Source organism: Pezoporus flaviventris, unplaced genomic scaffold (genome assembly GCF_033815535.1).
Source record: "Pezoporus flaviventris isolate CSIRO_AGI_PZ_B2104156 unplaced genomic scaffold, CSIRO_AGI_Pfla_v1 ptg000025l, whole genome shotgun sequence".
Taxonomy (NCBI): Eukaryota; Metazoa; Chordata; class Aves; order Psittaciformes; family Psittacidae; genus Pezoporus; species Pezoporus flaviventris.
Genome location: NW_026892573.1, coordinates 18,784,348 through 18,811,278, shown reverse-complemented (window position 1 = coordinate 18,811,278; position 26,931 = coordinate 18,784,348). Strand labels below are relative to the sequence as shown.

At 43.0% G+C, this 26,931-nt stretch overlaps 1 protein-coding gene across 1 annotated transcript in view; it reads left to right on the top strand.

Moving 5' to 3' along the window:
- LOC133271553 (E3 ubiquitin-protein ligase rnf213-alpha-like) overlaps positions 1-26,931 on the top strand; it is a 48,550-nt gene that overhangs the window by 8,981 nt on the left and 12,638 nt on the right. The window contains exons 13-37 of the mRNA XM_061457750.1: positions 54-230; positions 1,158-2,625; positions 3,438-3,631; positions 4,280-4,435; positions 5,402-8,959; positions 9,949-10,082; positions 10,199-10,294; positions 11,814-11,929; positions 15,232-15,360; positions 16,059-16,123; positions 16,554-16,695; positions 17,934-18,075; positions 18,306-18,479; positions 19,138-19,271; positions 19,478-19,635; positions 19,833-20,036; positions 20,971-21,161; positions 22,063-22,183; positions 22,598-22,698; positions 23,347-23,520; positions 24,043-24,218; positions 24,296-24,392; positions 24,485-24,599; positions 25,165-25,348; positions 26,423-26,634. Of these exons, the coding sequence (XP_061313734.1) occupies positions 54-230; positions 1,158-2,625; positions 3,438-3,631; positions 4,280-4,435; positions 5,402-8,959; positions 9,949-10,082; positions 10,199-10,294; positions 11,814-11,929; positions 15,232-15,360; positions 16,059-16,123; positions 16,554-16,695; positions 17,934-18,075; positions 18,306-18,479; positions 19,138-19,271; positions 19,478-19,635; positions 19,833-20,036; positions 20,971-21,161; positions 22,063-22,183; positions 22,598-22,698; positions 23,347-23,520; positions 24,043-24,218; positions 24,296-24,392; positions 24,485-24,599; positions 25,165-25,348; positions 26,423-26,634 (8,418 nt within the window). The remainder of the gene's footprint in view (positions 1-53; positions 231-1,157; positions 2,626-3,437; positions 3,632-4,279; positions 4,436-5,401; positions 8,960-9,948; positions 10,083-10,198; positions 10,295-11,813; positions 11,930-15,231; positions 15,361-16,058; positions 16,124-16,553; positions 16,696-17,933; positions 18,076-18,305; positions 18,480-19,137; positions 19,272-19,477; positions 19,636-19,832; positions 20,037-20,970; positions 21,162-22,062; positions 22,184-22,597; positions 22,699-23,346; positions 23,521-24,042; positions 24,219-24,295; positions 24,393-24,484; positions 24,600-25,164; positions 25,349-26,422; positions 26,635-26,931) is intronic.

The following is a 26,931-nucleotide window of genomic DNA, read 5'->3' as shown; positions in this document are numbered from 1 at the left end:
TTGAAAGCCAGACAAGAGACAGAGTGGGTCTGATCCTCTTACCTGCTTTTCAGGCTGCCCTTGAGGACTGTATTTCAGTGCTACTGCTGAAGGACACCACAGAAGGAGTGTTTCAGACACATCAGAAGTCTAAATACAGCCTGGCTGAGCTCACAGAGCTCCAGAACAAGCTTATGTTGATCACCACAAAAGCTGAGCAGGGCAGAAAGGAGGCAAATCGCTTCCTGGAGGTAAGAAAGGTTACCAGGTTACTTACCAGGTAAGTGCAAGATCATTGTGTGCTTGAAAAACAGTGTCCGTAAGGGTTGGGGTGTTTTTTGCTAAAATTCTTTCATGGAGACTTATCCTTGATCTTCAGCTCTGACTTTTCAGGAACAGAAGTAGCAGACTCCCAGATCTTGCCTGTAACAAAAATTATAAATCACCCTTGCAAGGTGATAATGGAGTGTGTAGAAGTCCAGCTGTCTAAGGTCTTGTCCTTACTTTCATGTCAATGATGTGGAAATCTTCACTCAAGCAAGCCATCTAAGCTTCCACTTTAAAGAGAAACAGGAAAATTCAGGGGTGTGATGGAGGTCACTCCAGTGTGGGTACCCACTGCAAACCAGATGCTTCACATACCAAAAATGCCTTTTCCTTATTTCCAGTAAGTTGGTTATTCAGAAGGTGTTTCAAGTGAGGTGTTCTTTTACATACCTGAGGAACTACCTTAACTGCTGTCTGATCAATTGTAGGCAGTGCAGTGCTTCAGTCAGAGATGAAGAAACCTCACAAGGGCCAAATATCAAAAAGGTGGTGATTCTGAGGGTGGGATACAGCTCATCATAATCTTCAAAAGTCAAATTTGCTTGCTACCTGTGACAATGGAGTTGTCCTTCCTCTATGGGACTCCTTTCTCCAGCAGACATATGCTAGTTATCATGGAACCGGTATTTTTGAAGAGTAATAGAAGTCTTCCAGGAAAACATGCAATTCTAGAGCATGTCAAGAGCAAGGAATGTATCCTGAAAAGCTGTATATAAATATTGAGTCAAATCCTTTTTTTTTTTTTTAACAGGTTTTAACTGATCTGTGGAAGAAAATGTAATGCAGGAAGTATTGAGTAGCTGAAAACACAGGATAATCCTTTTCCCTGTTTTGTCTGTTGCATGTTATAGATCCTGGAAAAAGTTCAAATGGTTGGAAAGTTGTATCTGCAACTTCTCAGTGTTGGCAATGTCCTCTTCACAGACTGGAAGGCTGACATCTACTGCAATCCCCAACACAGGATAAAAGTTTACGCAGAATTTGGAATTGCTGGCATCCTTGTTCAGAGCACCAGACCCGTCCTGGAGGAGCTGAATGGGCTTTGCAAAGCAATGGAGCACTGCCTGGTAGAGTGGAAGAAATATCTGGAGACTCAAAGAGACACCTACTATCACCTCAATCTGTTCACTGCACAGCAGCTCTTCTATCTATGTAGCCAACTGGCCAAAGCCCACAGTAGTGCAATAGAGCCACAGATTCTTAATATGCTTTCTGTCATAAAGCATGACATTAAAGAAGAAGATATTAGAAAAGCCCTGGATGAAGCCCTCATGACTCCACTTGACTCTGTCAACACATTAACAGGAGACAAGGAATCTGTTACCTGGCATGACTACGTCATTCGGTTTCCCCAGCTCATCAAAAGCCTGGCTGAATCTGGCTACAGTACGTCAGTGGCAAAGGCAGCCCTTCAAAGCTGCCTTCCATACTCCAACATTACAGAGCAGAAGCTCATGGATTTTGCCCTCGATCGAAGTGATGACAAGGAAGAGGTTGAGAATCTGAGCAAATTATATGATGAGCAACGAGAAGCCTTTTTGGAAAACTCAAGGAAGTTTAAAAAGAACAGAAATGTTAACCAGGCAACTTTCAGCACCCTTACAGAAGATGAACTGGCCACCTCCTTTGAGAGTTTGCCATCCATCTGTGACAAGGTAACTCTGCTCTGGGATGCTTACTGTAAGAAATACACTGGCCTTGTGTCAGACAAATACATCAGCCTGGATGTCTTTGGTGAAACACTGAAGCAATTAGCCACTCTGGAAACCACATGTATCAAGAGAAGTCTACCAGTAGCCCTTGAAGCCAGGAAACCTTCTCTCATCATGTGTAAAGAAGAGGAAATGTTACTCTACATGCTCTCTGTTTATGGACACACTAAGACAGCACCTCTACCAACATATGATGAGGTCCTGGTGTGTACACGCAACACAGAGGAGGAAGAAGTGGAACTGATAGTTAGGAGAGCTCTTTCATCTGATTCTCAAAACCAGAAAATCTACTGCTTGCTGGGTGCTGATAAATTAGCGTACAAAGTTTCCAGGCAACTGGAGTACCACTTTTTTCGCTTGCTGCAGTCTTCTATAGTCCTTGACTATAGGCTCATTATTTTTTGCAGTGCAAAAGCTCAGAATTCTTATGTTTTCACAGCCTTTCACACCTACAAAGTTACTATCCCATGCTACTCTAAAACAGACATCCAGGCATACCTGAGCACACATCTTAAAGTGCCTCATGGGACAGCCCCTGTCGCTCAGGCCTTCAAAGAGCCCTATCAGCAGAACGTGAAGTTCATATATTCCAACCAAGCAGGAATGGGTAGGTATTAGAACTCCTACTGTGAGTCATGTCTCAATCCAGGAGGCCTTGAAAAGAACATGGCATGCAACACGGCATGCCCTCCACTCTCCACACGTGTTTAGCTTTGGGTAGTGAATTTCAAGAGGGATTTTAGGCCACTTGGAAAGAGTCCAAAGGGGAATGATAATGCAGTCTAGAAAACATGAGCTTCAAGGGAGCTACAATTGTCCAATCTAAAGAAAAATAAATAATGCAGTGAGATTCTGGAAAGAACAAGAAATAAGACTATCTCCATGGGATAAACTAGATCATAGGGATGGGAGTCAGTTGCCTAAATAAGCTCAGATGTTCTCTGAAAGACCACAGACTAGCCCAAATTGCCTCTACCTGCCATTCTGTCGAACAAGTGTTCTGTGGCTCCTTTGCAATATTCAGCAGGATGTCTCATGCTTCTTACCATTTCTGAAACTGTTCAAGACATGTCTCTTCAGACAGTAAAGTTATCTTGAGGTTTTTTAGGTCACATCTGAGGCAAGTTGTTCAGGATCCAGGCCTTCTGGCTATGTCTATATCGGTAACCTCAGTGGGGCTGGAGTGGGGGCATGAGTTCTGCCTTCCAGTGGGCTATATTGCTAAAACTGTGAGTACAGACTTGGAGGATGTCCCTCATGTGACTGGGATCTGGTCTCAGGTATTGTTCTAAAGAGGCTGTTGAAAGACAGCCACTCAGTTTGGAGGGAGTTTGGATGTCTGGAGAAACACAGTCACATGCATGTGAAAGTGCAGACTGACGCTGAAGGTGAATATTGGCTGTCTCTTCTCTTCCATAGGGAAGTCTCTCTTTGTGAACAATATCCTCCAGAAGATCCGTGTCCAGCTCCGTGATTTACCAGTGGTTCACAAAACTATTAGGCTGATGGAGTCAGAGATTGATTTCCAGTTCCTTCTGGAGGAGCTACTCTCTGTTGAGGAATTCCCAACTGAAACTCAGCCCACCGTCTTCCATATTGATGTGTCACCAGTGGTGAGAGCCTTTGTCTTAGCATTAAACATAGTGCCAAAGACCTCACAGGCTTTTTAGAGGAGGGTATTTGCACAGCCTCTTGTGCTGGCTTATTCTTACCTACAGTAGTAGCAGCAGGTGCTTAAAAGTTAAAGTGAACAAAAGGAGTTCTGCATACAGTTTAGAAGCTCAGGTGCTTTCATTTGGCTTGTTCCATGCCTAAGGTAGGGAATCTGTGTGAAATGGGTCCCATTTTATAAAGCAATCTTTCTCTTACAGTGATATTCATCAGAGTGTAAGGTAGAGGAGATTCACTGAATTCAAACCAAATGATCATAGAAGCCCCCATTCACAGGAAGGAGTGCATTCTCCACCTCACATCCAGTCTGGTACTTCTCTGGAAGGGACTTTATTTAAAGAAAGGTAGTGAGTTGGCTTAAGCAGAGGGTAGATTTGGACAGCCTAGTCTTTCCTTGGAAGGCTGCAGAGCACCGAGTATCCAATCATATTAAGTTACAGCTGTCTCAGTGTGTGCTAGAATAGCAATCCTGCACAAAAATGGGAGAAAAGCTGTAGCTTGGCTTCAGGTACTGCTATGTGCTGTGAGTAGTGAAGTGTGTTTTGATAGACATCTCTTTCACCAGTTTTAAAATGTTTCTTCCCTTTCAGGTGTCATCAGGTCTCTACCGGCTGCTGATTGAGCTGTGCGTCCTAAGACACATCCAGAGTCCCACTGGCTCTATCTGGAAGTGCAAATCCTCTCATCTTTACTTAATCGAGTACCTGGCAAAAGGGAAATGTTTTAGCAGAACAAGAAAACAAGAGGTATTGTTCTGGGAATGGTGTGCTCAGGTCAGAGGAATAGTAATGAAGGATGCTAGCATAACTAGATCTGCACCTGCAGTCAGTCTGCTAAAATCCAAAGTCTCTTTTAAAGCTGTGCATAATTTAAGGTCCATGTCCCTAGTGGAATGATGGCTCATCTACACAGAAACAAGCAGTCCCAGCATGTGTTTACTCTCAAAAGGAAATATTAGGCACTGTGCAGGGTTTGGAGTTCTTTTCAGTTCATTCCTAGTGTAACACAGAAATCCCATGTGTTCAAAAAATGATAGAAGTCTCATATATGACAAATGAGGGAGGACACTCTAAAAGAGGAAATTAGGGATGTGATGGAGAGTTAGAACATCCTGAGTAGCCTGGAGAGGGTAAGGAGGTATCAAGCATCCACCATCTGCTCCAGCACAAGAACCAGGAGTATCACACAATGTTAACAAGACAGCTTAGAAGAAATGGAAAGGGATTGATTCTTCATGGTATGGGTCATAAAACCTATACGGGTTCTTTCCAAGCGGGGCTGTGGGTGCCCGCTTTGGCAGACTGACACAGGTACAAGGTGAGTCTGGGTGAGTATTTGGAAGGGAAAGCGATGGTGGCTTACTAACTAGGGAAAGCAGGTGAAGATGGAAAGTTCTCTGTGCTTAAACCTGTCTGGCAGATTATTTGGTGGGTGGAAATAATCATGCTTGCTCTATTCTAGCTTTTCACTGGACATTCACTTGGCACCAGGACCTTACAGGTTATGGGCATGTCAGTATATGTCCACGAACATGTATGCAGCCTTAGCCAAATTTGATCTACATATGATTTTCCCAGCTTCCTGACCTATTTGGGTTTAAAAAAAAAAAAAAAAAAAGAAAATCGCTTGAACTGTAGGCAAATGCATAAATGAAGGAGGTTGGGCAACTGTCTTCACTGTAATCTGTGCACTCCTTATTGACTTTCTTTTAGGTGTCCAGTGAGACAGAAGAAATGTTCCTGGATCTTTTTCCTGCAGTGAAATGTGTATCACCAATGCGGGTACTTGAGTTGTTAAACAAACCCAGCTCTGGTTGTTTTGAAATGAAACAGGAGCAGTTTGATCTAGAAAAGTTAAGGAGTGAAGCTTTCCAAAGGTCCTACCAGTACCTCCGTAGATATAAGAACAAGGAAGATCTTGATCATTTCCTTTTCACCCCTAAGATGACTGAAGGGACAGAGAAAGAGTGGCTGGAGATCTTACTGGAATTCTGTTCTTGTCACAACCCTTCTTGGACTGAGCTTAGCAACTTCGTTCATTTCCTAAACTTCCAGCTAAGCAAGTGTGAGAAATCAGTTTTCTGTAGCCCAGCAGTTGGAGATGATTTCCAAGGTTTTAAAACATTTGTGGTAAAATTCATGATCACCATGTCCAAGGACTTTGCCATGCCCTCTCTTGATACCTCTGATGAAAGTGTGCCAAGTGCAGAAAATGATGATGAGGAAAATAGCATTATGGATCAGTACCGACTAAGACGAAAATGGGAACAAGAGTCCCACCCCTATATAGTCTTCCATGCAGACAATAACTCCATGGAGTTTTTGGGTTTTCACATCAGCAAGAGCTTGAATGCTATTGATGCCTATTCTCAAGCTATTTTGGAAAGGAATGTTATCAAAGGTAAATTATACTGGATTTTGAAAACCCAGTGTGTTCCTTTCAATAAGAAGTTTGAAGACTTGCCGAGAACAATGCAGCTGGAAGCTCTCTGCAGAGTTTTTGGTGTGAGCTACACCCAAGATCCAGATGAGTCATATCAGCTGACACTGGACAACACCATGAAGATGCTTGCCATTCATCTGCGGTTCCAGTGTGGGATTCCTGTAATCATAATGGGTGAAACAGGCTGTGGGAAGACAAAGCTTGTGCAGTTCATGTGCAGCCTGCAAAGGGCAGGCAAGAACATTCAGAACATGGTGGTGGTGTGTGTCCATGGTGGCACTACCTCCAAGACCATCCACAAGAAAGTTAGGCAGGCAATCGAGCTGGCACGTTACAATGAAGAAAGGCATAACGTGGACACTGTACTCTTTTTTGATGAAGCAAACACATCAGAAGCTATCTTTGCAATCAAAGAGGTGCTGTGTGATCGCAGTGTAAATGGAGAGAAGATACTCACTGACCGTTTAAAAGTAGTAGCTGCTTGCAACCCTTACAGAAGGCACTCCAAAGAAACTATACAGAAACTTGAAAAACCTGGCTTGGGGTACCGAGTCCAGAGTGAAGACACGCTAGAGAAACTGGGTTACATTCCATTGCGGCAGCTGGTGTATCGGGTCAAGCCACTTCCACCTAGCTTATTGCCTCTTGTCTGGGATTTTGGAGAGCTGAATGAAAAGACACAGAGCCTGTACATCAGAGAGATTGTAAAGTCCACCATGAAGAATAAAATCAATATTGAAAATCTGGACATCTTTACCAGTGCCATTTCAGCCTCCCAGAACTTCCTCAGGAAAAAGAAACATGAATGCAGAATTGCCAGTCTCCGGGATATAGAGCGGTGCATAATCATTGTGCTCTGGTTTTACAAATTCAGAGACCTGCTATTTCCTATGATTGATAAAAAGTACAAAAAGGAAAAGGAGACAATCTTAAATGATGAACAACGGGCCTTGGTGCTTTCATTGGGAGCTTGCTATTATGTGTCTCTGGAGAATCGCAAAGATTACCTGGAGGAGGTTGCAAAGTGCTTTTCTGTCCCTGCATCCCTGCTACAGCAAGAGATTGAGTTTTGCCAAGAGGTATTTCTTGATAACGTCTCTGTTCCTCAGACAACAGCCTGCAATGATGCTCTGAGGGAAAACATCTTCATGATAGTTTTATGCATGGACCTACGAGTTCCACTCTTTCTGGTTGGGAAGCCAGGAAGCTCAAAATCCCTGTCTAAAACCATTGCTGTGGATGCCATGCAGGGCAGGCTGTCTAAAAGACAGTTGTTCAAAAGATGCAAGGAGATCCAGCTGGTGTCTTTTCAGTGCAGTCCCCATTCAAAACCAGAAGGGATCGTCTCCACTTTTCGACAATGTGCACAGTTCCAGAGGGGGAAGAATCTGGATGAGTTTGCATCCGTTGTCGTCCTGGATGAAGTCGGCCTAGCAGAAGACTCACCAGAGATGCCACTGAAGACACTGCACCCTCTTCTTGAAAGCGGATGTGTTGATGATGAAAACCCAGAGCCTTACCAAAAAGTTGGCTTTTTGGGCATTTCAAACTGGGCCCTAGATCCTGCCAAAATGAACAGGGGCCTTTTTGTAATTCGGACTGACCCTAGCAAAGAAGAGCTAGTTAAAACTGCAGAGGGCATTTGTGCTGCACACACACACTTTAAAAACATGAAGCATTTGTTCCCTTTGCTGGCAGAATTCTACTGCAATGTGCTAAAAGCACAAAAAAATGAGTTCTTTGGGCTCCGTGATTTCTACAGCTTGATCAAGACGTTACTGCACTACTTCCAGGAAAAGAACATCTCTCAATATGAGAACATTATAAAGGCCATTCAGAGAAACTTTGGAGGCTCCAGTGATATTAATCCTGTTGAGCTCTTGCAAAACTGCACCAATGAGTTTGATTGTTCCCTGCACTTGGAAACCAGACACACACTTCATTTGCTGAGGGAAAATATGAGCAAACAGGCAGGGCTCATGTCTCGATACCTTCTGCTGCTGACAACTAACTATGCAGCTTTCTACATCATCCAGATGACACAGCTTATAGATACTGAGAACTGTGAAATTATATTTGGCTCTGGTTTTCCACAGGACCAAGATTATGCCCACATATGCCAGTCTGTCAGCAGAGTGAAGGTCTGCATGGAGACAGGCAGGACTGTTGTTCTTTTAAATATACACAACCTTTACGAAAGCCTTTATGATGCTCTCAACCAGTGCTTTATTAGCCTTGGAGGAAATTACTATGTGGACCTGGGTCTTGGCACTCATAGAGTGAAGAGCCGTGTGAAGGATGAGTTCAGACTCATTGTGATAGAGGAAAAGAATGTAGTCTACACCCAATTCGCTACCCCGCTGCTGAACCGGCTAGAGAAGCACTGCTTAGACATGAACACCATTCTGAACTGGCAGCAGCAAGAACTGAAGAAGGAGCTGCAGAACTGGGCCAGGCTGTTTGTCTCCATTGACAGCAGCAAGGTCTCCAATGTTTGGTCCACCAAGCTCAGCCCCAAGGAACCAGATGTCTTCATCGGTTTCAGCAGTGATACCTCTGCAGCTGTTGCTTTGGAGAGCACTCAGAACAGCTCCCGGGGAGCCCTTTTGCCCTATGAAGAGCGAGAGGCCTCTATTGCCAAAAGGAAACTTGTTCAGTGTGCAACCCCTGACTCCATCCTGCGCCTTAAATACTCCCTTCTGGATGATGCTGAGCAAATACAAGACTTGTACTTCCACAAGCAGAAGCACAACAGCCTTGTTAGTGTTTTGGGAGAGGCATTTAACCAGCAGCCAGGGAAGGAGAGGACTACTGGGCTCTGCCTGCAGGTAGGTGTGATTCACTGTAAAGCAGTGAGAGTGGTCTTTATTTTTCAGATGAGGGAGGTTACCATGCAACCTCCATTAAGCTACTGGATAAATTCCACTGTTGAATAGTGATGGGCTTCTACATGTCCTCTTTGGGTCCTGCCCTATCAGTTGTATCACATATGGGCCTGGCTTTTGCCTTGCGGTCCTCTGCATCAAGGTTGGACTCTGCTTCTCCTCTTGGCCCAGATGTGGTGGATCTGCTAACAGACAGGCAGTGAGGTGCCAGGTCCTAACTCTGAATGTTCTGGAGATTCAAGGCTAAGATGCTCAGGGCATCATTCATTGCCTGCAGACAAGTGACAAGCACCACTGATGGTACTGTGGGGATCTCACCAAGCATCCACCAGGGCTTTAATTGGTTTTGGCCATTCTGGAAGTCCTGGATCATGCTTATTGCCTCCTGACATCTATTTTCAGGAGCTGTTGTCCATGCCAAAGAAAGCATCCTGATCAGTTTTCCAGTGACTGTAACAGAGGTTTAGGAACCTGTGTTGCATAGAGACACCTAAAAAGGTAGCAGCCGAATCCCCAAACAGAATCTACAGTACTGGGAGCCCCCATCCTTGGGAAAGAGTCAGCCCAGTAGAATCATACAGGGAGACCCTCATGCTAGGCCCATAACATTGCATGGAAAGGCTCTTCCAGCCCTCAAGGTGTTCATGCATGCCTCCCAGCAGGATTCCTTTGGAGTCACTGCCTCACAGCATCTGAGTAATTCCTAAAGATGCAGCTCAATTCTGAGTCTCTTGTAGCACAAGAAACACTTTTTTTTCTGGTTCTTAACAATGCTTCCACCCTTTTTCCCTATAAGTGGGCACATTTCCGAGTCTTGCCTTTAGGAAGCACTTGAAAACTTCCATAAGGGATCACTTCAATTTTCTCACCCGTTAGGGATGGTAATGCAACTACAAAATAATTACCTGTAATTTGTTTCCCTTTCATTGCAGGTTTCTACACATGCAAGACTTCTAAATGAGAGAGATTTAGAAGAGTTAAGGAAGAAACTTAACCTTCAAAATAAAATCCATTGCCTTTTCCTAAGCCAATTTGATACTGAATACACTTTCCGCCAGGAACTCAGGTGAGGAGAGATTTCCTTCCTGCTTGTTTGTTAATTTTATAGAGGGGGAGCAGTGGGAGTGAAGAACAAAGGTGTTTTATGAATAGAGCAATAACAGACCATTTCATTGTCTGCAGGGATTTTTTTGAACAATCATCAGAAGAGAAACTACTCCTCATCCAGTTTCACTTTGATGAGCCACAGAGCAGCAAAAGACTTCTAGCTTGTGCCAAGTAAACATCCTTCCTTATTTCTTCTTTTCTTCTGTATTTCTTTCATCAGGTGCAAAAAGAAAGATGTAGAGGCCAGATAGCCATGGGATATAACACTGGTTTTAGTGACCTGTTCAGTGAAGTTATTGCAAATGTTCTCATACATCTTTATGCACATACCTGTGTCTGTGCGCTCATGCCTAAGTTCTGTAGCTGAAATCTTCAAGCCCGTGTCTGTTAAGATATTAAGATAAAACATTCCTAACATCTCAGCTTTCATTTGTCCAAAAGAACATCGCCTTCATTCTGGCAGCATGATTCATATGAAACAGATCACCTTGAGTGCATCACATAGCATGTACAGGACAACCAGGTGATCAGGCCCAGTCAGCATGGGTTTGTGAAAGGCAGGTCCTGCTTGACCAATCTGATCTTCTACAACAAGGCAACCTGCTTAGTGGATGAGGGAAGGCTGTGGATGTTGTCTACCTGGACTTTAATCAAGCCTTTGACACTGTTTCACATGCTTCCCACATTAAAACCACCTGCCAGCAGGGTTGACTCACACAGCACAAGCTACTCCAAATAGGGCAAGCACCAGATTACTTTTTTCCCTTTAGTCATCAAACCAAAGGACTTAAATTGACATCTAGTGCCATTTAAGACATCCTAGAGACCCAAGATACCTCTCAGAGCTGTCTGATAAGACTTCACTGATAGGGCTTTCAGGAGACTTAAGCCCTTCTGGGCACCAGTGAGGGCTGAAGTAATTGACAATAGCATTATATGAGGTTGGTCTCCAGCCCTTGAAGTATGTTAGTGACATCCTCTCCCAGCCAAACACATCCTCTTGCAATATGATCCCACTTACCACCTTTGCCACTCTCTCACATTTCCTGTTCACATGTTTTTTTCACCATCTCAGCTACTGTGTATGTTGGCTTCTGAAATGCTGAAGTCTTGGGTGGATTTGTGCTTCTCTAGAGAGAAGCTTGAACTTTTCTGGTTCTGTTTCTAGGAAAGCTATGCTGGGTTTTGGCCTGTTTCCCAGCAAGTCCTGCATTGGTCTGTATCATGGCTTTTGTTGTCTAATTTGTCTGTGTTTGTAGCAGATCATGCTCCTGGCATTCTCATGATTGCCAGAAATAACATGATTGGGTAGAGACCCATACATACAACAAAACAAATTCAGATTAAAATAAAGATTCCATATTTAGCAGGAAGGGAAAATTATTGTGAAAAAGCTTGATGAGGTATGTGACTGAGTCATTGCTTGGAGAGGGTGTAGGAGAGATATATGAGCATGGATCTTGAGGTAGCCAGAACCATCTTGGATCTTGGCCTTGCTAGAGCAGGTCTGCACTGGACTGAGCTGAGCTTCTCTCTCCTCTTTCCACCACTGCAGTACCACCATGCTTCAAGCTGTTAGTCTTTCTAAAAGCTCTGCCTGAGCCCTGGAAAGGCAGAGCATGGCTTTGGGAGACTCTTTGCCGAACTGACAGAGATAATGGGTTTTTTAGCCTTTCTGTCCTGATTCTAGGTACTGTATCATAGATGAGAAAAGGAAATCAACAGGCACAGGCCCATCACATGTTGTGCTGGCCACTAAAGTCCCACGAGTCCTGGGAGGCTGCAGCTACCTGGCATTTGGCAGTGGTAAGGTTGAAATTTTTTTAATATTTTGGACCAGAGAGAAAGTGGGTGGGAGAGGTTGTGCAAGGGCGAGAAGAAGGATTTGAGGAAGCTATAGACCAAATAGCTTTGCACTGATCCCTAGAAAGATGATACATCAAATAATCCTGGAAACCCTTTCCAAACACATGAAAAACAGTAAGCCAACATGGATTTATGAATTGCAAATCAAGTCCGACCAACCTGATATCCTGTGATGAGATGAGTGGCTTGGTGGATGAAGAGAGAATGGTGAATGGTGTTTATCTTGACTTCAGAAAGGCTTTTGACTCTATCTCCCATAACATTCTCACTGACAAACTAGTGAATTATGGACTAGATAAATGGACAGTGAGTTAGACTGACAAGTAGGTGAACCACTGCACTTAAGAGCCTTTGCTCAACAGCACAAAGTCCAGCCGGAGGCCAGTCACTAGTGGTGTTACCTCAAGGATCAATACTGGGGCCAGTACTGTTTAACGTCTTAATTAATGACGCAGATGATGGGACAGAGTATACCTTCAGTAAGTATGATGATGATACAAAACTGGGAGGAGAGGCTAATACACCAGAAGGTCCTGCTGCAAAGGGACCTGTACAGGCTGGACTAATGGGTTGACAGGAACCTCATGAAGTGTGAAGTCCTGCATTTGTTGAGAAATAGCCCCAGGCACCAGTATAGGCTGGTAGCTGAACAGCTGGAAAGAGGCTTTGTAGAGAAGGACCTGGTGGTCCTGGTGGACATCAAGTTTGACACAAGCTAGCAATGTGTCCTTGTGGCAAAGAAGGACAACATAGCCTTTGTTAGGCAGAGTACCATTAGAAGGTCAAGGAAGGTGATTATTCCTCAGTACTCAGCACTGGTGAGGCCATACCTGGACTGTGATGTTCATTTCTGTGCTTCCCAGTATCGAAGAGACATGGACATATTGGAGCAAGCTCAGTAAAGGGCCATGAATCACAGAATCACAGAATCCTAAGGGTTGGAAGGGACCTCAAAAGATCATCTAGTCCAACCCCCCTGCAAGAGCAGGGTAACCTAGAGTACATCACACAGGAACTTGTCCAGGCGGGCCTTGAATATCTCCAACATAGGAGACTCCACAACCCCCCTGGGCAACCTGTTCCAGTGATCTGTCACTCTCACAGTAAAGAAATTTTTCCTGATGTTCACATGGAACCTCCTATGCTCCAGTTTACACCCATTGCCCCTTGTCCTATCACTGGACATCACTGAAAAAAACCTAGCTCCATCATCCTGACACTCACCCTTTACATATTTGTAGATATTGATGAGGTCACCCCTCAGTCTTCTCCAAGCTAAAGAGTCCCAGCTCCCTCAGCCTCTCCTCATAAGAGAGATGTTCCATTCCCTTAATCATCTTTGTAGCTCTGCACTGGACTCTCTCCAGCAGCTCCCTGTCCTTCTTGAACTGTGGGGCCCAGAACCGGACACAATATTCCAGATGCGGCCTCACCAAGGCAGAGTAGAAGGGGAGGAGAACCTCTCTTGACCTACTAACCACACCCTTTCTAATGCATCCTAGGATGCCATTGGCCTTCTTGGCCACAAGGGCACAGTGTTGGCTCATGGTCATCCTCCTATCCACCAGGATCCCCAGGTGCCTTTCCCCTTCACTACTGTCCAGCAGGTCAGCCCCCAACCTGTACTGGTACATGGGGTTGTTCTTCCCCAGATGCAGGACTCTACACTTGCCCTTGTTGAATTTCATCAAGTTTCTCCCCACCCAACTCTCCAGCCTGTCCAGGTCTCCCTGAATGGCAACACAGCCCTCTGGTGTGTCAGCCACTCCTCCCAGTTTAGTATCATCATCAAACTTGCTGAGGGTATATTCAGTTCCCTCATCCAGGTCGTTGATGAAAATATTAAACAGCACTGGTCCCAGCACCAACCCCTGAGGGACTGCACTAGCCACAGACCTCCAGCTAGATTCTGCCTCATTAACCACAACTCTCTGCCTTCTTCCTTCCAACCAGTTCTTGATCCACCTCACTACCTGATCATCAAGCCCACACTTCCTTAGCTTATCTATGAGGATGCTGTGGGAGACAGTATCAAATGCCTTACTGAAATCAAGAAAAACCACATCTACCGCTCTACCATCATCCATCCACCTAGTTACTTGCTCATAGAAGGCTATAAGGTTGGTCAAACATGACTTCCCCTTGGTAAAGCCAAGGACAGTAGAACCACATGTGAGTACAAACCAAGGCCTAGAGTAGGTTGGGGTTTTTTATTTATGCATCGCTTCATCTTGCACATTGCAAACCATGGAACAGGGGAAACAAAATGAGTGTTTTAATGATCTGTTCTGGTGCCTGTCTAGGCCATCAGGGAGGGAGGTCCCAAAAGAGAGAGGACTAGGTTTGGTCAGAGCCAGTTCTGCTTTCCATGCACCCCATGTTGTGTGTTCTCAGAATCTATATTGAAACATCCAGATTTTTGCGTGACCTTTGATGGAGATCTTGACAGAAAAATCCGAGGCAGAGGTCACTTTATACTCCCATGATTATTTTGGAGTCCAGTGCCACACAACTAATTTCTACATAGAATTGATACAAATTATTTGTGCAGGTGATATGGTGTCTTGATAGAAAACTGTGGCTACAGCAAAATGGAAAGGGTCTGGTTTTCCAATATCAAAATCCTTACATGTGCATTTGGAAATTATTCTTTCCAGCATATGAAAAGACTTTTTCACTGTGGTCCATGACTTGCTCTTCTTTGAGGTCCTGATTAAGGTACTGGAGCATCTTTGATATGAGACTGAGAGATCCGAGACAGTTCAGACTGGAGAAGAGAAGGCTTGTGGGATCGTAGTGCTATGTATACATATATGATGAGAGGGCATGAAGAAAATGGAGACGCCACACTTCAGTGGTGTCCCATGACAAGACAAGAGGCAATGGGCACAAATTGAAACACAAGAAATTCCATTCAAAGAGAATGTTGAAGGTGGCAAACATCTTTTGGATTATAGAATCATTTTCTTCCCTAATTAATGGATGAGAATGACAGTTAGGGCATTTGTGCCCATTAGCACTAAGAAAATAGAGAGGGGGCAACAGAATAATTTAGAGCAAAAAGAAGCAGGAGGTAGTAAACCTTCCATCTCTCAATATCTTATCAAGGTTGCTGGTTGGTCAGGGCAGCCAAAGTTTGTTGATTTTTCTGGATGGGTGTGGTGCACCAAGAAGAGTAGGTCAATTGTTCACAGCAGTTAAGTCCAACACTACTATTTCTGTCATGCTTACTGCTTCCCCAGGTGAATGGATGTCAGTCCACTTGGATGATCTGATGCCATCAGACAACTTTACAGCCAACCTAGGCCATCTCAGCAAAATGACTATTGCTGAGATTTTCATGACCACTTTACATGAGCATCTCCCAACAGGTAACCTGCCATTTGCTTTTTACCCACTACCTTCACAGCTCTGTCCCTTCCTTTGTGTCCCATTTACTCCATCTACAGCTTTACGTATAGCTACATCAAGTGGTCCATGGAGACATTGTCTCTGGGTCTCAACAGGACTTACTGTACTTGCTGTTTCTGAAGTCCTCACAGCATTGCATTATTTTTTCTTTCTGGTCTGAAAGCTGTGACTATAAGGTAGCAGGGTACCGAAGTCAGTTCTTCAGTTGCAATAGCAAATTGGCTGAAGTGCTGTCGCATTTAGCATACAGTGGACATACGCTTACCCTCTTTGATTCCCATCAAGTCTTTGTGCTAGCCTTGCCCAAAAAAACCCTCTAAATATTCCTGATTTGATGAGTTCAAAGCCAACTCAATACATCCCTGCTATTGTTTTCAGGATGTATGGGTAAAGGGAGACAGGAGCAGTTGGGGTGAACTCCACTTCCTGTCCTGACACATCTGTATTTCCTCTGGGGTGCCAATTAAAACAAAGATCTGGTTACTGGGTAATTCACCCCAGAGGGATCAAAGCCCAGGCTGAAATCTGAGAGAGAGACAGCTTTTCAACCTTTTGTTGATTGCTGAGAGACTCCAGATGCTTGCTTTGGATGGAGTTATCTATTTTTCAGGTTTCTATATTTTTTGCAACGGATTCTTATAAGTTACTGTGATTTCAGGTTCTCAAGAGGAATCTGCTGCACTTGAAGATCCAGCCAAATCCAATCTTTACCCAGAAGGAAATGTATGATTTATTTCTTTTTTCTAATTTCAGCTGCCTGGCATTATACAGGAGGTGGTTTAGGAAACAATGGTTTTCATAGGGATATAGGGATGCAAGTTATGCTGGTCTCTGGTTTGGATAGTACATTTGCCACATGAAAATGTAGTTGCAGGTCTTTGTGAGTGAAGTTCTCCCCATCCTATGACAGACCAGCACAAGGCAAGAGTAGACACATATAAGGCTTTTGTGAAATTTGGCAAAGCATTAAATCCTTCCCTACTTCTCATTCCTTTGCCAGGGCTTTTAGCACTTCTCTACAATGTTGGGACTTACTTACTATAGATGGGATGGAAAAATAGATATATGCCTGGGGTTCCATTTTGTCAGGGCAAGTAGGAATTGCAACAAAGTGTTAGGCAATATACTGAGCTCCAGTCTTCTCCATTCACAGCTCCTCAGCATGGATTTTATGATCAAACAGAGCATCCAGAAAGCTGTAATCCAGCTGGAAGACAAGACAGACAACAGTCGGCGTGCCACTGAAAGAATCATGATCATTCACAACTTGCTTTTCCACGACAGTAGAACCACATGTGAGTACAAACCAAGGCCTAGAGTAGGTTGGGGTTTTTTATTTGTGCATCGCTTCATCTTGCACATGCACATTGCAAACTATGGAACAGGGGAAACAAAATGAGTGTTTTAATGATCTGTTCTGGTGCCTGTCTAGGCCATCAGGGAGGGAGGTCCCAAAAGAGAGAGGACTAGGTTTGGTCAGAGCCAGTTCTGCTTTCCATGCACCCCATGTTGTGTGTTCTCAGAATCTATATTGAAACATCCAGATTTTTGCGTGACCTTTGATGGAGATCTTGACAGAAAAATCCGAGGCAGAGGTCACTTTATACTCCCATGATTATTTTGGAGTCCAGTGCCACACAACTAATTTCTACATAGAATTGATACAAATTATTTGTGCAGGTGATGTGGTGTCTTGATAGAAAACTGTGGCTACAGCAAAATGGAAAGGGTCTGGTTTTCCAATATCAAAATCCTTACATGTGCATTTGGAAATTATTCTTTCCAGCATATGAAAAGACTTTTTCACTGTGGTCCATGACTTGCTCTTCTTTGAGCAACAGGTTCCTGTCAGGTGCCTAGGATGTTTATTAATGACTGAAAAAAATAAAAGAGACTATGTCGCCATTTTAACAATGTTGTGGGTCTGGGAAGTCCTTGTGGTCATATGGCAAAACCAGAATACTGTACTAAATTTGGACTATAATAAAATGTCCCTCATGAAAATACATTTTCTTCTGATTGCAAAGTGACACCATTCCTCATGCAATGCAGGATGAATTTAGCTTGTGGCTTTATCAGTATGGAAATGGAAACAATCCCATCAATTTTATTTTATATTGATACCAGTGCTATACAGATAAGAACAGGATGTCAGCTTTTCTGCAGCACTGTGACTATTCTTCTGGCATACAATACTAAATATTTCTCCATATCGATTTGAATATCAGAGTATTTGTACACCAAAGAACCTAATTCATGCAATATTTAAAAGACTGAGACAGGGAGAAGGGGATTTTCTTTCCTCAATCAAAAATGGAGTCTTTAATAAGTGCTGTCCCAAAATTAACTTGTTAGATATAAAGAGAGAAATAAAGAGAGGAGATTAGGGTAGAATATAAAGTCCCTGGATTTTATTGTGGAGGAAAAGCAAGAACTTTTATAGAGGTCATTTCCTATGACTGGCTTTACTTTGACTGAAAACTTTGAATGGAAACTCATTTAAATGTTTCAATAAGCATTGTTTTATAATTAGTTTCTAGTCATTTCATGAGAGTGCTGAAAAGGAGAATCTGCCTCCTCCTACAAGAACGTGAGAAAATAAGTCTTGAGCCAAGGGAGTGGGTTTTCCACAGAGCTGTCTCCAGCGAGTTCATCCTTGAAGACACTTCATTCAGGTAGTGTTCGCACATTTTACCTGTGCAACCCTTTCCAAATTCTAACCGATCTGTTTCCGAGAGTGTTAAAAGAGCTGTGTTGTGTAAAGCACAATACTTAATGGGGCTCAGACATGACAACCAGGATGAATATTGCTATCTGGTATACAGGAGTAGATGTGAGTTTCTGATGAATAGAGGATTAGTAAGGTATGAGGAAAACACTTGACAGGCCATGTTATCATTTCTAGGCATGCTCTCTGGATGCATTTAGAAGACATCGTGGCCAATCTATTTGCTCAAATTCTCGCAGTGGTGGATGCAAACAATAACCTGGATCACCTCTCTCCACTGTCTCCATTCTCAGAAATGTGGCTTCAGATGTTCAAAGAAGAATCATTCTTGAGAATTAAATATACCAGCAAGTAAGAGACTTGGTGGAAAAATACAGTATGTACATTAGGAGAAAAAGAACATGCTTTCATAATGCACCCTCTGGAGAAGGAAATGGTAAAACAAGGCTGAAGTTAAGATAGATAAACTCACACAGCTCATAACTTATCTGTGATAAGTCCTCTGTGTCATGACATTGGAATCAGAACCTTCCAGTTGTCTTAAACCTTCAGCAACTCAGGAACATTAGTAAGGAACCCTTGGAACAGTGATTGACCCAGTGTAAACTTTGAAACAATAAGTCCAGAATTTTAAAACTTGAATCTTAGCTCCTTCAGGTCAGAGCAGATGAATTTCCTCCCCAGCACAAAATGCGTTTGGTATACAACTATCACATTTTAACTTACTCTGAACAGCAGCTGCTGTCAGAGACAAGAGAGTTGTTGTCTGACTCACTTGCCTTTCCTCTGCTGCAGTCTTTTTTTCTACCTTCAGCTCCAAGTGGCAGGAACATCTTCTGTTCGTGCATTGTTTTCAGTACTGCTGAGTTTTTTACAAACCATCTTTATGTGCTTTTTAAGCTTTTAAGCAGAACATATGTCAGTGGCAGTCAGAATTTTTTTCTGTGATGCTTCAGTTCTGTACACACAGCGTATGACATGATGATTGCTTCATTCTGTCTTGTTTAAGGAAACAAGATGCTAAGATTTCTGTGTTGTCAACGACTGAAGATCCCAACACATCTGTGTTTTGCCAGTTCCCATTCAGTTGGGTTTTGAAGGCCTACCTGGAGGAGCTATGGGAGAGAGTCTATAATATGAAAGGTAACATCAGACTTTTCAAGCAGGTATTGTTTAACCCAGGGAAGCTGATCTCCAAAGTTTCCCACAGTAGTCAAAGGTTGTGGTAGGAGCAACCATAGCAGTTCTGTTCCCCACACAACCATATTGGCCTAGAATATCTTATTTTCACTCTTGTTTTCCTGTCAGCTTCTGTTTTCTGATTACCTGATATCTGTCCTTTCCTCTAGGTCATCCAAAAGTGCCTATGAAAGAACCAGCTAAATTGTTCCAAGAGCTGATCAAGAATGTGTTGATACCAGATGGAAGTAATCCAGAGATGATGCAGTGTTACACTAATGATTTTCTAAGGATGACTTTTCCTGGGCAAGATCTTTCTGTCTATGAGGTAAATGGGGTTTCATGGAGTACAAGCTTTAAATGGCACCGGCTTGAGTCATAGGGCTACGGATACCTAGGGTTCCAAGAACTGGGGGAAATTTTGATGGAGAAATTCGACTAGACTGCTTCAGCAATGCTGAATGACATCCTCAGTGCCCTGCTGTTGTTTTGGAGCAGAAATAACACTTTTTGTTTCATCTGCAGGTTCTGTCAAAAGCTCTCCTAGTCAATGCAAAACAGCTCTGCTCCTCTGTGGGGCAGGAGGAGATAAGCTTTTCCCCCATTTGGCTTCATATGGAATATTTCTACCTACGAGAGGAGTATCAACTCTTTGTTCAGTTGGTAAAAATTGATGAGTCTGTAATAAGAGAGCTACAAAACATGTATGAGAAGGATCCACCAGAAATGGTAAGCTAAAGGGAATCTACACTGTGTAGAAAATTATTATACATCCTTTTTCTTGTGTTATCCTGGGTATGACATTCATCCATTCTTAGACATTCAGACCTTTTAGGTGGTGATCATAGAATTTAATTTCTGGGGTAAGGGTCCAAGTCTGGATTCAGATACTGTAGCCTACATGTCTACAGGGATGTGCCTGTATCTGCAGTGGTCGTCTGATCTACTGTCTGATCTCTCTCTGATCTGACAGTGAAAACATGGGCTACAGAGACAGTGGAGAGTGACTCATGACTGAAGGGGGAGGTGCCGTTCAGTTGCCCATAAGCAGGCATCTACTGACATTTCAGATGCTGATTGGCCTCCAGCTCCTGCTGCCATAGGGCATTTGTCTCCTGTAGGTTGTGTGCCCTATATGCCAGTTCTGTATAGATGTCTCAGACATCCAAAGGCATTTCAGCTGACAGCAGAGACCTACAATATAGCAACTGGATCCCACCTAAGTATCTAAGTCTTTCCAAAGAACAATTCATTCAACAACCTTAAACATCTCTCTGTGAAATGGAAGAATTGTTCTTTGGAAATACCTGTTTCTCTCTCCTGGACATCAAGGGGACTGAAGGCAACAAGCTTAGAAGCTTAGAGCTCAGAGTTTCCCTGTGGAGGGAAACCAGTGCCCTGGTTCAAGTATTCAAACAGTATACAAGATACAAGTGCAACACAGAGTTACACTATGGTACAATTATGGTTTCTGTACAGTTCTCACTTTCCTACCTAATAAATTCCTACTACGGCATTTCTTGCTGTGTGCACCAACCTAAGGTTTTCAGAGAATTCCCCATCATAGCCTTCAAAGCCTTTTTTTTTTTCACCAAGGTGCAATGGGGCTATGCCAACTATAAAAGCAATTTTTTTCCTTCTCTCTTTTTAAATATAATTTCAGTTTATCACTCTCGACACCTTGAACATTATCCTGAAAAAGGTGAAGCCCACAGATAAACTTCTGTCATTTGAGGCCTTTACAGAATGGCTTAGAAGGGTCAAGTCCTTTAAGCCCTGGATGGGGTGGATTGATATGGGTGATCACCAGATTCATCTTTACCAGAAGAAAAGTGAACTCCTAAGGAGTGTGTTGTAAGTCCAGCCTCATTTTCATCTTTCAAGTAACAGGTCCTCTTTCAGACAAGCCAATATTGTTTTCCTTCAAACTGCTAGCATGTGTTTGCTGAAAGATTCTGCCAGCCCTCACCAAAAGGTTTGAATATTAAAATACTTGGAGCTTAAAAATGTAGTCTGTGGAGAAGGATTGCTCATAGCCTACACTTTTTCCTTGGAGTTCCTAATCCAGTGTTTCGGTGAATTGAAAGACTTCAGGCAAACATATAGGGCATTATGTCACCTCTTCCATGAGTTACGTGTCTACACTGTGAGTGCGTTTAATCAATCCTTTCCTTGGAAACCTGTAGTATTTAGTCCAAGAATCTTGATCCCTGAACCTGTTGGCTCCTTCCTAATCCTTTGCTCATTTTGTTTTCTGATTATCACAAAAACATAGGCAAAATTACTCCAAAAAGCTGTGTTAAGAACTACATATTTTGGTCATGGTCAAGCACCCATCATTCCTTGACAATAAGATCTGATTTCCTAAACATCTGACTGAATGCTTGCTTGATCATGCCCAGGATACTTACTTTACAGCAAGTAGTAAAGTAGATATCTCCATAGACAAAACCCAGTAATGATTCCATAACTCAGTTTAGTCTGGGGACACGCCAGCAAGCAAGGTAGACAGGACTATGCCATATTTTTCACTCCTTGCTCAGTCTAGTCCTTCGAAGCTACCCCAGGAGTTCTTGTGTCCTCAAATCATCTCAGTACCTGGGACCTGTCATAGAAATCTTGGTTGGAAAGGACCTCAGAGGTCTGTAGGCCAGCCTCCCACTTAAAATTGCACCATTGCCAACAGTAGAGTAGATCATCTGTGGCTTTCTCTGGCAAGTCTTGAAGCTTTGTTCAACATCTGTGTTTTTTCCAGATGCCAGTGGACCTGCACCAACATTTTCTACATGTTCTTTGACCACCTGCTGTACAATGAGACACAAATAGATGAGAAGCTTCTGAGACTTCTTGTGAAGCAGTTCATGTTCATCTATAAAGTATGTGCTCAGTGTAGTGCTTTCCTGGACAATTTATAGCATTAGAGACTGTCAGAGTTTTGAAGCAGCCTTATCTTCCACAGATTCCTCTGATATTGGTTTGAGGGAAGGCATGGAAATGGGAAGAGGGTGGGAAGAAGGTGGAAACACCACCTAGTGCAAAAAGCACTGAGATTTCAGAAACATCATGAAACCCCCCCAGATCAGAATTTTGTTTAAAGGAATTTTTCCTTAAAAGAAGATTTATTTCAGGCCAGTTATCCCTGGCATTACATAAGGAAAAGTGCTTGGTGGGTTCATTTGATTTTAGTGGTTTGTTATGTAGTTTTGTGATGCTAACCTCCATTATTGTTCTTTTTTCATATGCCAAGAAGGTATTGCCATTGAGCTTTCACCATCCTTTCTTTCCCACAGCGCCTGACTGAAGCACAGAATTTTGAGCCAGCAGAAATTTTTGAATTGGTGACAAAAGTGCTGAGGAAATGCAACGAGAATGCTGAAAATGTGTATCTTGTGTAAGTCCAAGACAAAAAAAAAAAACCAAAACAAACAACCAAACAAACAAAACAAAACAAACAAACAACCAAACAAAACAAAACAAACAAACAACAATTAAACCAACACCAAAAAAAATAATCCCAGTTCTAGGGACATTTTATGTCAAGGCTGGTTTTTGTAAGGGATGGGGTAAGGCTGTCACCACTTAAATGGGGATGAATCTCCTCCAGCCAAAGGGTATCCCCTGGAGGCTACTAATGCTAGGGCATGGAATGCCCAAGCTCAGAAGACCATGGAGCAAAGTCTTTCCCATGCAGTGTTGTGCCTGGCTGGTGACAGAGACAAGCCTGGTACTGAATGTGGTGCAGTCAGTGTAGCTACTCATAGGCGTAGTAAGACTGTGGATAAGGCCCACCCCCCAGTCCAGCCTCACTCAGCTTGATGAGGCACATCTCTTAGATGAGATGGTCCTTGGTGGAGCCACCCCCTTATTAAACTAGCAGGAGTTTCTCTTATATTCTGCTCACCAGTAAGGCTAGTTACAAATTACCATACAGTTTTGGATGGTCAAATGTTGGGCGTGAGAATCTCCTGCCCACTCCTCAAGTCTGGCACTGGTGTAAAATCAGCCCTGAAATGCATCTTCCTTTGGTGGCATCTTTCAGGAAAGGTGTGAAGGACTGCAAGAGCTGTCAGCTGGAAATCAATGACCCAGCAGAGCTGCCCTGTGGCCACATTTTCTGTTCAGATTGCATCTGTGAATGGACAAGCAAGCAGTGCAAGATCTGCAAGGAAAACTTCCCAGAGGATTACACACCCAAAGCTACAGTGGCCACGAGGTATCCTGTAACTAGTAGAACTAGTTTTGTTGTTTCAGTCTCTATCACTTTGTATAAAATACTGGAATAGTTACCAGAGCAGGGGCCACACAAGTGTCATTAACATGTGAGCTCCATGGAAATGTCAGTATCTACCATATGTAGCAAACCTTTGGTGGTGAAAGGATTCACATGAAGTGATCTGGGGTCAGTTTCAGCCCTTTTACCTCCATCTGAACAGGCAGTCTATCCAGGCATACATAACACATAAGAATCCATTTGTCTTTGTTCTCTAGCTAACTTGACTGGAGATAGGAGAGGAAGAATACAGGGAAGAAGAAAGTTTGTCTTCAGGATTCAAGAAAAAATGCTTTAGTGGGTTTTCTAGGGGTTAATCACCTTCTCTATTTAAAATGTGTATTTCTTTTCCACAGTCAAGTTATACCTGGTATTCTGGTCACATTCCGAGAAGCAGAAAAGACAAGTTGCTTCTTGGCTTTACTGAGTTTTGATGGTAGATCTTGACTTTATTCCTTCCTACAGAGAAGCTGTTGAAAATCATAACAAATTCAGGAGAAAATGTAACTCCTTCTTTATGGAGTTTGTCACCACCTTTGTCTTGGGAAACAAAGGAACACCATCCCCAAAAGTGATCACTCAGCTGATCCAATTTGTGGCTTGCAAGCCATCCAGCCCTGAGCACCAGTCAGTAAAAAGGGGTAAGAGTCTAACTTCACTGGGACCCTGACCTGATTTACACTGAAGAAAAATAATGAATGCCATCCTTCATTTTTAGTGTGCAAATCAGAAAGTGAGCTGTCACCCTTTCAAGAGTGCATGGACACCAGTGCAACAATCAAGTCCTCCCTCTTGAAACTGCTCCTGAGATATGGGTTAGTGTGAGCTAGCTCTTAGCCTGATCACTGAGCCACTCAGGCTACATGGATGCTCACATTTAATGATTTTGTTTGTTTTTTTATCATAGGTTCAACAACATAAAGTTTCACCTAGAAAAATACCTTTCGGAGATGGAGAAAAAGATAAACTTCAACAAAAGTAACTGGGAACATTTATGCTTCATGGTGGTGCATTGTCTGGAGGTAAGTGCAAATACCTATGCTTCCCTTTGCAGATCAAACTCTTCCTCTCTCTTTCCCCCCACTGGCTCCTGAGGCTGTCTGTAACAGGCTGCTGATCTCCCTTCCTAAGCGTAGTCTAGAAGAATCCAGACCTGAGTTAGTAATATCCATTGTACAATCTGGATTTTGGAGCTCTAGCTCCTGGAGTCCATGGCTGCCTATGGCCTGATTTGTAAGCCACAAGAGCCTCCCATAGCTGATAATCTGAACAGAACTGTCTGTGGTCCCTGCTCCACTTTGAGCTGGTGCACTGCAGATATGCACAAGCATATCAGTCCAACACATGATTCTCCACCAAGTGAACCCAGAAAGGAGGCAGTCCTCTTCTGCCAGAGAAACAGAGTTAGGACTAGTCTCAATGGTACACCTTTAAAGCAGTCATTGAGGGGACTTGAGATTTACAGGGTACAACATCGCAGCAGAAATAAGTTCTGCACCTGGTGAAAAAGCTTAGGAAAGAAGGGACTATACAGAACCTATGGCAGCTTTGGACTCTTACCTTTCCCTCTCTCTTCCCATTTAACAGGATTTTATGTATCCTTCTTCACAAGACAGTGTCAACCAGCTTGCTGAAAGTTGCCTCTCTACTGCAGACCTTTCTGCTTTCTGCTCACAAGAGGCCTCAAAAATTGACACCCTCCAGTTCATAGCCCGTCTCCGGTTCTCTATCAGCCATGTGGCCACTGTGCTTGGCAGACAGGTGCTCTGCGGTGAGTCAGAGAACATGAGATCTGTGAAGCCAAACATTCACTAGCATTTGAGGTTTCTTCTGAGAGGATTAAAACAACAAAAAGACAAAGTTGTGTCTAAATTTAAGAGGTTTAACAGAGGAATTTTCAAGAAGTGATTCAGGATCAGCAGGGCTAATTTATTTCTTTTAAATCTAGATGATTTTTTAACCCTCTTATTCTGACACTATAAAACTATTTTTTGGCAATATTTAAACTGAATGGTGCTAAAGTAGCTAAATTTTATACATGAATGGGTTGCATCCAAAGATGTGTATGTTGCATTCAAAATGTATATATTACCTAGAACTTGTGGATTTCCCCTGAAGCCATTTTTTTTTTTTTCTGGATTATTTTTTCAGCATGAGAAAAACTGAACATCCAGGTTTTGTTTAGGATTAAAAGAGACTTATATGAATACTGGCATTTCCCCTCAAAAAATAGTTCACCAGAATTAAGGGGTGGTGTGCAGCAGGGTATCAGTCAATGGAGTTCACAATGAACATGTGTGAGCCTCTCGGTTTAGAAGCGAATGTAGTGCACTTTAAATTCTGTTGAATCACTTCCTTACATCTTTGTTAGCTTTAAAGGGTGTCCAAGTAAAGTCTGAGTGAAGAGACCAACAGAGTCTTATCTCAACACATATAACAAACGGAGATACAGGAGACCCCTTTTAAGGCCAAGATATGAATAGTTCAGAAGATTCCCACTCAGCTACCTAGAAGAGAGCCATGAGATTGCTCTTTACCTTCTGGATAGCCTTTGAGAGCTTTCCTTTCTGACCTAAAATATGCTAGAGAAGATTACCTGGCCGAGATCCTATAAAGACTAAAAATGGGATAACAGTGGACCATTAAGTCCTCATAACCACTGCCCAGTATTCTACTTCCCTGCATACTGCAGGTATTAAGCAGCCCAGGATACTATGGTTGCAGGCCACATTTCTACTCTTGGATAAAAAGTGTTGCTGCAACCTAGGCAGGTGGTGTGTTTACAAAAAAAATCTACAATACACAACTGTATGGGAGTAAGCCTAATGAAAAATCTCACTTGTAGCTGCAGAACAAAACAAACCGTCTCCTCAGGGGAACAGGCAAGAGGAGCAAGACTTGGTGAATGCAATGAAGGAGCTGGTGGCAAATGCAGAGACACCGTGGCCTCAAATCTTCCTCATTAAAAATCTCTGTAACAACTACGGGTTCATCCCAGCACAGAAGATCCTTCAGGCAGAAAAATGGATTTTACCCAGAGGGTTTGAAATTTCACAGGTGAGTGTCTTCCAAAATCTTCTACATGTCACTGAAGCTGGGCCACCCAACCACACAGGTGCACCCAGGCTTTTCTTTGCTGCTAGCTCTGAGAGTTTACAGGTGGCTGACTTGAGCCCTGCCTGGTGAATTTACATGTCGTATTGTAGGCTGTGTGCCTTACCTGGGATGGTAAGGCTGTGTGCCTTACTGATGGGATAGGAAACACCCATCTTAAGTAATGAAAAATTCTTCCTGGGGCTTTCTTCTGTTCTGGAGAGAGTTATAAGCCCTCTAGAGGATCATTTTACCTCCATC